Consider the following 12,296-nt stretch of genomic DNA (forward strand, 5'->3'; position numbering starts at 1 on the left):
ATCAAAATTTAATGGATACGTGCTTTTTAAGCAATTGCCCCATCGTCCTCTATTTTGTAGCACTTGGAGATTAGTTTGATTGCTTGACATTATATTTTTGTTCTTAATCAGGTGCTTTTTTAAAAAATAGTCGGAGGAAGTGAGGTAGAAAGGAAATGTCTTAAATTTTCTCTTTTTGGGTGGACATTCTTAACCTGAGAAGTGAACCAATGAAAGAAGCCGAGGTGGACTCCGCACATCTTCAGCAATCTAATCTCTGTGCTAGCAGGTGAAAGAGACAGTGTCGTCTTTACTGGCGCGAAGCAGCATCAAGTAAGATTTTTGGCATAAAACTTGACATCATCACGTAACTACTTGGGATTTCACTTTATAGAATACTTATACCGCTTGAGATATCTTTTGCCTACAAAACACTACATAAACAACGGTTTGGTTAATAATTGATGTGCAACGCTTTTTTTACGTTCCGCGGTGGCCTCCCTTTGCATTCGATGACGTGTGACACGCTACCGTGAGAATATAAAGGCAAACCGAAAGGGAGCGGTAATACGTCATAAAAGCTCGGACTTTGCTTTTATTAGGCTTCTTTTCCCTTTTACTGCATCCTGATGTATTTATTTTTTCTGCTAATAGCTAGTCATTTACTTTTTCTTATTAATTATAATTTTCTTCAGGTCTATCTCTGTCTCTGGCGTGACTGTAATATCGTCGGATAACCACCGCGTTAAAATGTTTTTGCCGTGTTTTTTTTACTCCCGGTGTTTACTTTTTGGCTTTATTGGTAGCTTTCTCCTTTTGGACATAGAAAATTTTGGGGAATAGTGCCCAACCTTGTCTCACTCCTTTCCTTAATCATGCTTCTTCGCAGCTGGATCCAGATTTGATCACAGCTCCTTGGTTTTCATACAAGCAGTGGATAATCAAACTGTCATTTTAAAGCATTTCGATTTATTCTTTGATTATAACTATTGAATTCCAATACACGTCATCAAAAGCTATATGTAAGTCAACCGACGCCACGTATGTCTTTTGTGCTCTTCGGTATTATCGTCTCAATGAGCGGCCTAATAGGTATTGTTTCTCTCGTGCCTTTGCTTTTTTCTGATCCCGAATCGGTCGTAAATCGACTACGCTTTTTTGCGGCGTTTATGCGTTTCTGCTCTTCGTTATATTCTTATATGGATGATGCTTGTCAGTGACTTCGACGCAAGTGTTGCCAGGCTTATATTCGCAGTTATCCGCTCTTTTCCTCTTGGGAATTGGGATAATAATGTTCCTCTCGAAGTTCTATGCTATCTCACCTGTTGAATAAGTTTCGCTAATGATTTTGTTCAGCTAGTTAAACTTATTTTCTCCGGTATTTTTAATTAGCTCTCCTGGAGCATTGTCAGTTCCTGATGCTTTATTCATCCGCAGAACTCTCTTTGCAGCATCAAATAGGGTGGTTTCCTATTGTTTTTTTATTGCCTGAATCGAAATATTATTACTCCTGGAGTGCGCATTTCACGCTCTTAGATTTTCGAATGTCGGCATCCATTTTTCGCGATTAAACGAGAATTGAAAATTTTCAAGCGCGCGAAAACGCGACGGCTAAGTAGGAATGATGGGAAAAGTCCGTGTGACGTCGTTCTGGTTCCCGCTGTCGGCGTGTGAGGTGACCTTGGGGCGAGGCTTGAGCGCTGACACGACGCAGGCTCCTAGCAGGTAGCAGAGTACCCTGCTAGCAGGTAGCGCTGGGCTTAAATAAGGATTATTTTTCCCCTATCAAACGAAGGAAACTTTCCGACCTTAGACAATTTTAATAAGTGATTATTAAGAGATGTTTCCCTGAGCTCTGTGACTCATTCATGCATTGGTAATCTCAGACGACGTAAAACTCCTATCTACCCGAAAAGAAACTAGGTCCCTGTGACGTCACGTGGAGTGGAATCGCATGGGCGCCAATCTGGCCTTTTTCAAATGAGGTTAAAATTGATCGTTGCCATTCGTCTAAACTGGTATTTCTAAAACCAAATGATTTGTATATTATGAATACACTAATGGTGGGTAACGAATCGCAATCAATGCCTTTCGTTTTCTTTGATGAAGGAAACTACCTTATTCTGATCTGTAAATAGGGCATCCCGAGCCGCCTTTATCCACTTTCCTTCCGTTTTCGATAGCTTACGTTCTTAGGCTGTTTCCGTTGTATTATTAATACAGATATTCTTTCCATGTCTACACTTTGTCTTTGTTTTCAAGCATTAGTTCTCCATTTTTGTCCTTTAGGGTATTACATCTTACGCCCCTTCCCCTGATGCGGTCTCTCATAGACGGCCTCTACTTTTCCACGCACAAGATTGTTCTATACGTCTTCACAGATATTTTTCATACACGCTTCCCTCGCCTTCCTCGCTCTAAGGAGGATCTCTTGGCGATTAAAAACCTTTTGGGCTATTTCGTCGCGTCAATGTTTGGTTGGCCCCAACGTTTCCCGACCAAAGCTGATCGCTTTCTCCAATAAATCTAGTAATGCAAGGATTCTTCTTCGTATCTAGACAGAGGATGTAAGGTATCTGGCAGAGGGAAAAGGGGGAGGGAAGAAAGAGAACAGCCTTGATCGGGAAGTGCTGTGGCCATCAAAACATTGATGCGGCGAAACAGCCCAGACAGATTTTATAATGGCCAATAATAAAAGATGTCACGAATGCAAGTAAACATTAATAATAATTCCATTTCAAGCAATTTAATCTCAATAATGTCATTGTAAAATGGTTCTTTAATATTATTTTAGCACATTTCTATTCATTACACTAGTTTTAGGTTTCCTGATTACACAAAAACAAGACTGCACAGGTGAAGCAAACATATGTGAATAACATTTAAAAATCTTTTGTGCCTTGACTGATTGGGGTGATCTCACAGAAACAGCATACGATCGTACCTGCGGCGTTGGCGTACCAGCGGATAAATATGTAGTTATGAATACATTGGCAAGTATTTTTTATGAGATCTCGAATTGAGGCACTCGTAAAAAATGAAGGATTCATGCAATATCATTGTATTACCCAATCACTTATTTTGTCCCATTTATCCGTCGATGTACAAGTTAAAAGTCGATAGACGAACAAAAAAATTACCCCGGTCGTCTTCTACATATCGTTACCCACTGGCTGAAAAATAAGAGTTTGGTAGTGTTTCTGTATTTGAGTTTCTGACATTAAATTCGAGACTGTCTAGGGTAAAATTCTTCTCTATTAGAGTTACCATTTTATAAAATTATGCTCTTTCCGCTCTTTTTTTATAAGCTTAGGGCAAGGAAAAGGTATTTTTTAAATATTTTCTTCGAAACGATAGATGATATAACGCTCCATCTTTTGCAAAGACTGTTCATTCAATCAAGGAAAATGTCTACCGGTGATATCTGTTGAATTTATAATCTAACAACTTTTAAATATTCAATCTTTTCTCCAGTTTTTTGTTGTTGTTATGTTTACATGACAACTTGTAACATAAAATGTATTTACCTTTTCTCACGTATTGTTGTAACAGGACTAATATCTAAAAGTAAACTTATTCCACCTGTGTTAACTTCATTATTTTAACAGGTTATGGGCCCAGAGAACGTGAAAGTTTTTCTTTATTGAGTGTTATATAGTCCGTTATTAACGTAGTGAACATGGGGAAACCCCGGAAGCCCGAAGATAGTTTGGTGGCATGCCCAGTGACGATTTCCACTTCTGTACCTAATATTGACAAATTAGAAGGCCAGCAAAATTACGGTACGTGGAAATTCGCTATGAAAATGAGCCTCATGTTAGAGGGATTATGGGATATCGTGAGTGGTAATGAGACGGTGACGGACAGTAATCGGGATAGAGATTTGCGGGCGTTAGCCAAAATATGCCTGAGTGTTAAATCTTCCTGTTATATTCATGTCCAAACTGCTACATCCGCTAAAATGGCCTGGGAGAGTCTTCGAGCTGCATTTGAAGGGTCAAGTATGAGCCACGTTTTCTATTTAACAAGACGACTGTTCAACAGCCGTCAATCCCAATTTCCATGCTTAGAAGATTTTATTAATGAAGTAATTGCAACTCATCGTAAATTACTCGACATGGGTGAGATCATCGAGGACAAGTACCTTTCTTTTGCTCTGATGAACGGAGTTGATGAGAGTTATGAGACTCTTGTGATGATGCTGACGCGAGACAAGAAGACTCCTCCTTCGGACGAAGTTAAGATTGCTTTTCTGGAGGAAAGTGCTCGTAGAAAACTGAAGTGTCAAGAGGAGAGTTCATGTGCATTGCTGTCTCAAGGTGCTAAGAAGAAGCAATGGAGACCAAAGAAAGATAATACTAAGGTGGTATGCTACGGTTGTAATGAGGAAGGACACATACGTCCTGACTGCCCGAAAAGGTCAAGTAGGTCAAAGAATAAATTAAATAGAAATGTTAGTGAAAGTGCTAACTCTGTGCGTGTTCCTAAACAATCTACTTTGTTAACCTCGATGCTTTTAACTTCTATATCAAAAGATTCTTGGGTTTTGGACTCTGGAACCACTAATCATATGTCACCCAACAGAAGTATGATGGTTGATTTTCATAAAAATTGCCATCAAGATATTACTGTTGCTGATGGTAGTAAAATTATTTCAGATGGCATTGGTGATATTAATGTTAACTTTAAATGTTTCAATGAACATATTCCGATGACGGTTAAAGATGTGTTAAATGTACCTTCGTTAACTTCTAACCTCTTATCTGTTTCAAAAATTGCTGAAAAGGGTTATGTTGTAATGTTTGACAAATATGGTTGTAAAGTGTATGATGAAAGTCTTATTTCCATAGATGTTGCACCTAGACTGTCTGGAACTCTTGTAGGAGGCCTTTATATCGCTGATCAATATAGCCAGGATAAAGAGCAAGTGAGGGCCACGTTGGTGAGTGCAGTCGATCATGTTCTATGGCATAGACGTTTAGGTCACTTAAATCGGAAAGGTTTACGCCTACTTCAGGGAGGTCTTGTAAAAGGGATCGCTTTCAATAAGGAATGTTCAGACCCTTGCATCATATGTTTAGAAGGTAAACAGACGGTTACTAAGTTTCCTAAGTGTAAGGCTAAAAGAGCCAAACAGCTTTTAGAGCTTGTTCATGCTGATATAATGGGACCGATGGAAAAACAATCTTGGTCAGGTGCTAGATATTGTCTGACATTTGTGGATGACTTAAGTCGCAAAACTTTTGGTTATATGCTTAAAGAAAAAAGTGAAGCCTTCTCTAAATTTTTGCAGTTCAAGGCAATGGCTGAAAACTATACTGGTAAACCTTTGAAAATAATTAGGACAGATAATGGTGGTGAATTTACTAGTCATCAGTTCGAAAATTTTCTGATAAAACATGGTATTGTTCATCAAAAAACCATTCCCCACACACCCCAACAAAATGGAGTGGCGGAACGTACTAATCGTACTCTAATTGAACGTGTTAGATGCATGCTATTTGATTCAGGATTACCTAAGGAGTTTTGGGCCGAAGCTATGAATACTTCTATTTATTTAAAAAATAGGTGTCCAACTGCTGCCGTAGAAAATGCAGTACCTGAGGAAATATGGTCTGGTGAAAAAGTTGATGTGTCACATTTGCGAATTTTTGGAAGTAGGGCACAAGTTCATATTTCTGATGTAAAGCATAATAAACTAGATAAAAAATCTGTTGAATGCATATTTGTAGGATATGGAGAAAATACTAAGGGGTATCGTTGTGTTCTTGCTGATGATCCTAAAACACTTGTCTTTACTCGTGATGCTGTTATTATTGAATCTGATTCCAAATATGAAGTACCCATTTCAGAAAAAGACAATACTTCTGAAATTGTGTCGGTCACTGCAGTTCACCATCAAAGTTTAGTCCCTATGAATAGTATTGAAGGTGCTGTGGAAATTTTGGATGAATCTGATAACAGTAAAAAGAGTGGTGATGACCAGGGTCAAGTCAAAGATTTAGGTATGGAACCCCTACAGCCAGTACTAATAGGTGATAGATACCCTACTATGCAAAGAAATGAAGAATATGAGTATGACAATTTTTCCTTCTTAATTCGGGATGGTGCTCAAAATTTTGCTGTTATTAATGAACAGGATCCACAAAATGTGAATGACGCTTTAGGCCGAACTGATAAAAATATGTGGAAACAGGCCATGAATGAAGAAATGGAAGCCCTAACTTGTAATGAAACTTGGGAGTTGGTTGACTGTCCAAATAATAAAAATATTGTTCAGTGTAAATGGGTTTTTAAAAGAAAAGTGAGCGCAGATGGCTCTACTCGCTACAAAGCAAGACTGGTAGCAAAGGGTTTTTCACAAAAATACGGGGAAGATTTTATGGATACTTTTGCTCCTGTTATTCGTTTGACTTCAATGCGTATCCTATTTGCGTTGGCTGCTCAGTTAGACTTAGAAATGGATCATGTAGATATCACTACAGCCTTTTTAAATGCGGAGCTAAATGAGGAGCTGTATATGGAGCAACCAAAGGGGTTCGTTGAGCCAGGATGCGAAAATAAAGTATGTAGACTAAAGAAAGCTATTTATGGTCTAAAACAAGCTGCACGGTCATGGAATATCAAAATTCATTCTTTTTTGACAAATATTAATTTTGTGAGATCAAAATATGATCCTTGTGTGTATGTTAAACATCATATTGGAATTTTTATTGAAATTGGTCTTCATGTAGATGATTTTTTCATTTTTTCCAATAATAAGTCGGAGACAAGAGAATTAAAGAGACAAATTGGTCAAAGCTTTAAGATGAAAGACTTAGGCGAATTAAAGCAATGTTTGGGTATGACAGTTGTTAGGAATAAAGACACTGGCACAATAAAACTCAATCAATCTAAATATGCAGAGGAAATTATTTCCAAGTTTGGCATGGAAAGCTGTAAGCCAGTTAAGACTCCAATGGAAGTTAATTTAAAACTTGAAAAAGAATTAGATGGTCATAAGAATTTTGATTACCAAAGAATTATTGGTTCTTTAATGTATCTTTCTGTATGTACCAGGTCTGATATATGTTATTCAATTAGCTATTTAAGTCAATTCAATAATTGTCATGGTAGGAGTCACATTGTGGCTGTAAAGCGTGTTCTTAGATATTTAAAAGGTACTCTTGATTATTCTTTGTGTTTCACGAAATGTGATAGTAAACTGACTGCATATGCTGATGCTGATTATGGAAATTGTACAATTCATGGTCATTCTTATACTGGATGTGTTTTAACTTATAATAATGGACCTATATCTTGGATGTCCAAGAAGCAAAGTACTGTATCATTAAGTTCAACTGAAGCAGAATATGTTGCTATATGTGAAGCATGTAAGGATGTTGTTTATGTTAAAGGATTAATTTCAGAATTAACTAAAGATATGGGAGTGATAACAATCTATAATGATAATCAGAGTGCTGGGAAACTTGTGGAGAATCCAGTGTTTCACAAACGAACAAAGCATATTTCAGTTAAATACCACTACATAAGAGAGTTGGCTGAAAATGGTGAAGTAAGTGTTAAATACTTACCAAGCACCGAAATGCCAGCTGATATGCTAACTAAAGCTCTGTCTGGAGACAAATTGTTAAACTGTGTCAAACTACTGTATTTAAATACTTGAATTTTTTGTTGTACGCAGTGTCAGTTGCTAGATTAAGTGAGGGTGTTGAATTTATAATCTAACAACTTTTAAATATTCAATCTTTTCTCCAGTTTTTTGTTGTTGTTATGTTTACATGACAACTTGTAACATAAAATGTATTTACCTTTTCTCACGTATTGTTGTAACAGGACTAATATCTAAAAGTAAACTTATTCCACCTGTGTTAACTTCATTATTTTAACAATATCTCCCTCGATATGCATTGGATCGGGTGCGTTCTTGTGGGATAAGGGAAGATCCGTATCACCAACATCAAGGGTCATTCCACCTCAAATGAACGAGCGTTTGTCCCTTAGTGTGTCCTAATTTGATGAATATTTTTATGTGGGTTCCCTTCACTTGGTGGTTGTGTGGGTTATAATCACCTCAAACTAGATTATCCAAGACCGTTTCGCGGGAAAAATTGAGGGTTGTATGCGCATTTTAATTTTTGTATTTTTACCAAAAGAACGTGCCTTGGGTGATGGGTCGTATAATTTCATACTTCTCCATTAAATTGTCTGTAAGCCATGATTTATGATTGCTTCAAATCTAATAATTTGAGTACTGAATTCAATATGAACAATATTTTTTTAATTTCTTTTACTGTTACTTACCTATTTAAATGTTTAAAAATATATTACTAAACTTTTAACCAATAATCCATCTCAGAACTAGCCCAAAATTTTATTTTATAATCTATACATATCTTTCCTGCTGCTCCAAAAAACATTTAGTGGTAACTCATAAAAGGATTCTTTCCAAAAAAAATTAATTTACCTTTTTTCTACCCGCGTGGCGTTCTGGCTCCACTATTATAAATATCTATACTAAAAGTGCTCTAGACCATAGAAATATGACCTGTAATTTTAATGATAAATCTGTCCATGCGGCTAATAATTTTTTTCTATATGTTTTACAGTGCCATTTATGTTTTGACCAGCTTCATTCGACGGCTAAACTAAAGATTTGAATTAGATGACTGGGTAGTATAATTTAATTTCAAGCTTACTCATGCGATAGCGGTCAAATAAGCCATAAATCATTCTAATGCAGGTATGAGATATTATTTAAACAAACATCTATTCAAGTATCTTTACCTCATTAAACTTAAATGATTTCAAACGATCCAAGCATATGTTAGGTCCTACGGGGCCCCACCAGAGAGAAGCAGGGAGTCGCTGGCGAGGCTGACGAAACTCTTTCTTGGTTGCAGGAAAAGATGGAGGTGGAGTGGCCTACGTCAGAGAAGTTCTCGGCCCTCGTGGGCAAGGCGAAAGTTCTGGAAGAGGCCGAAAGGTGGCCAATCTCGCGCGAATGCCGCTGCGTCGCCGACTTCTTGGGACAGGCGTGGAACCATTGGGCCACTCACTTCTTCTACCGCGTGAGTCCCCTCATCCAAGGAGAGATAACCCTTACAAAATCGTCTTCAGGGGGCATTAATTTGCCTAGGCGAAGAGAAAGCGGACTCACGTGTGAGAGAAAACGTTGTTTTCTGAAGTTTCATCTCCTGTGTCGAGTAACGGTACCGGAATTTTCTGGTCTGCTGTATTTGAGAAAGGCCATTCATAATGTATTTTTGAATCTTGTTTTTTTTTATTCCTGGGTGTTTGCCTAATGTAAGAGCTGTTCCATGTGGATAAGGTTATTAGATACATTCCACAGTTTTGTGTTTCCGGTTTGGGAGAAATAATATTTATGGAAATTAAAGATCATGTCTCCTATTTCTGTTTTTAGACCAAACCGGTTGACTTAACCTTTCACCGCCACATTCTTTTATGGTCACTTAGAAATAATAATTTATCCTTGAAGATATCTATGCAATCATTAACACAAACGAGTGTCCTCCCCTCAATCAGGTGACAGAAAAGCACCTATCCACGAGAAAATTTTCAAGTACACCCGCCCCGCTCTTTTCACCAAATTCTCTCATCCCCTCGCATTGCACTCTCCCCCGATGTAAGTGCTCCGCTCTTCTCCATCCCATTCCCCAATCAACTCTTTCTCCTCCAGGACCTCCTGCTCTTCCCTGGATCTGGCTTCCCGCCTACGGAAATTTTTGCCCTCTTTGTATACCGGAGAATGAGTCACGCCCGTACTTATGATCATCGCCACTTCACCAAAATCTTTCGTTCAGCCAATCCTAAAATGAGTCTGAAGTCTGGTATTCACACACAAGTGGATTTTAGATATTCATTGATTATTATTTATATTATGAATGATGAAGACAAAATGGATCGATCGAGTCAATAATAAGTTTTATGACAAGTGATGATTGAATAAGTAAGTGCTGTAAAGAGTGGGAGAAAAGAGATGTCTTCTTAAAACCTTAAGGAGAAGACGCGATGACTTACGTGACAACATTGTGAGGGATTATGGCCTAATTAAAACAATCGTAAAAAATTGTAAAGATGGAAATATTTAAGGTGGATCTGCAATGATAGTTTACATTTCACCAGCTTATAATCAATGTTTATAAATCATCATCATTATGAGCCAGCAATTCTAAAATTAGTTTTACACAACTCTCCTTTTCGCTCTTCTCTCCACTAGCCTTTTCATAATGTCATAGTGACGTATTTCTCCTCTTTTACATCCTTTTATAACCCTTTGTCCTATGAAACTCATTCGGGGCCGTCACTAATCCTTCTCCCCTTCCACCTGGCCTCCTACGATTGTTTTAATTAGACCATGATCCCTCACAATGTTGTCACGCAAGTCATCGCGTCTTCTCCTTAAGGTTTTAAGAAGATATCTCTATTCTCCCACTCTTTATAACACTTACTGATTCAATCATCACTTATGATTAAACTTGACTCGATCGATCCATTTTGTCTTCATCATTCATAATATAAATAATCAATGAATTGTAGTGATCCGGAAATGGAAGATTTCCATTTCCAAAATATGTATAAATATGTTGTTGTGTGACGTCCATAATAGCCCAAATTTAGAAAATTACCAAAGTCTCGGGAAGGAGAGGAGCTGCTGGTGATGGCACGGGTGGATAGCGAGGCGCTTCGGTCGCACGGGCCATACGGCCCGTGCTTCGACTCCAACTGGCGGCTACATTGCTGCCTGACCGCTGACGAGTGACCCGTGACAGTATGAGTTACTGAGTGAGTTCCTGAGTGCCAATAGCATCTCAACCCTGCCATTATATAGGGAAGTGGAACCAGGATGTTTTCGTCCAAGAGGAAGGGGAAAGGAAGGGGAAGAGGAAGGTTAGGCGTTCTTGAAGGTGGAAATGTGCGAATCCCGGGGCATAGTTTGTCATAGCTGGCTATTCTGAGGCGTCACACAACAACATATTTATATTTTATACATATTTTGGAAATGGAAATCTTTCATTTCCGGATCACTACAGAATATCTAAAATCCACTTGTGTGTGAATACCATACTTAAGCCTCATTACCAGAGCCATTCAATATCGCTGAGAGGTATTGCATACCACCACGCCACAGAAAGTGATGAACCTCAAAAACAACAACCCCGTTCCCCAAAACAACGACCATAATACGCCCCAGATCCCCTAGCTCCCAAAAATTCTGCCTTGACCAGTGTTTTTCCTTAACTTCCATCGATCAACTCCCGCAAGACAAGCATTGAGATGAGAATCTCCCCACTTTCTCACATCGGAAATCTTCCTGATGTTCCACCGCTTTCAGTAGTCTCCTTCCTTCTTAGAATAGCGGTTGTAGACGCTGGAACGTCTGAATGACTTTTATCTCTTTCTCTGTGTTTCCATTTTCATCAAAGTTCATTTTCAAAACTAAGCTATAATAATAATGGAACACATTTTGGCTACAAAATATGGCCTAACATCCTAAACCGGTCGTGTGTTATAGGTATGTGGAATTAACAAAACTTGTTCCATTATTATTTATACGGATCCCTTTCTCCACGTAATAGCTTCAAGATTTGATTTAACTAAACCACCTCTGGCCATTATCGTGAAAATTTTCGTGGAAAACTCATTGCCGTAATGATATCTACCTACCTATCTTTTCAAAATCGTTTCAGGAGAGGAAAACAGCATTATAGTAATATATCTATTGGTATGACATAAAATTTATAGCCCGAATGATTGGATTTCCATGATTCCCGGGTGCTTTCTCGTCCGCAGGTGGTGCTGAGCGAGCCTTCTGCGCAGGCGCCCGTCCCGTTGCGCACTGCCACCATCTTCTTCGACGTCACCGCGTCCAACGTGCACCCAAAGAAGATCGTGCAGGTGAGCGCGTTCCTCGGGGCAATCATTTGTATTAATTTGCATTGAATTAAATTAAATTCTCTTCAATGGCATGCAAACTCATATAAATAAAGATAACGCTATTCAATTAGTACAGCATGGAAATTTGTCACTAGATACGACTCACAAAAAATGGATGAACACATGAAAGAACACTATTGAACTAAATTCAATGCGTACCGGAATTTTCAGGGAGGGAGCCTAATAGCCGTGGGAACGTGGAGTGAGGAACTTGTTTTTGGAGGAGGAGAAGGGAGGGGATAAAAGGAGAGGTAGGGGGAGATTAGCAGGATACATTTAGCTCATGCGTTTGATTGATAATGAGTGAAGGTTGAGGAGTGAGTCTACCTCGGGAGGGAGGCAATTATTATCGCCTTAAA

The 12,296-nt window shown here is 38.5% G+C and overlaps 1 protein-coding gene across 3 annotated transcripts in view; it reads left to right on the forward strand.

Moving 5' to 3' along the window:
- Nucleotides 1-12,296, forward strand: part of LOC124156414 — a 29,792-nt gene continuing 17,496 nt past the window's right edge. Inside the window, exons 1-5 of one of the 3 annotated variants that reach the window (XM_046530962.1) lie at nt 1-111; nt 203-312; nt 8,589-8,722; nt 8,811-9,050; nt 11,794-11,898. In XM_046530962.1, the coding sequence (XP_046386918.1) occupies nt 8,717-8,722; nt 8,811-9,050; nt 11,794-11,898 (351 nt within the window). In that variant the 5' untranslated portion in view covers nt 1-111; nt 203-312; nt 8,589-8,716. Of the gene's footprint in view, nt 313-8,588; nt 8,723-8,810; nt 9,051-11,793; nt 11,899-12,296 lie in introns of all 3 variants that reach the window. The other 2 variants (XM_046530979.1, XM_046530972.1) reach the window with 2 other exon arrangements.

This window comes from Ischnura elegans, chromosome 1, assembly GCF_921293095.1.
Source record: "Ischnura elegans chromosome 1, ioIscEleg1.1, whole genome shotgun sequence".
In the NCBI taxonomy this organism is placed as follows: Eukaryota; Metazoa; Arthropoda; class Insecta; order Odonata; family Coenagrionidae; genus Ischnura; species Ischnura elegans.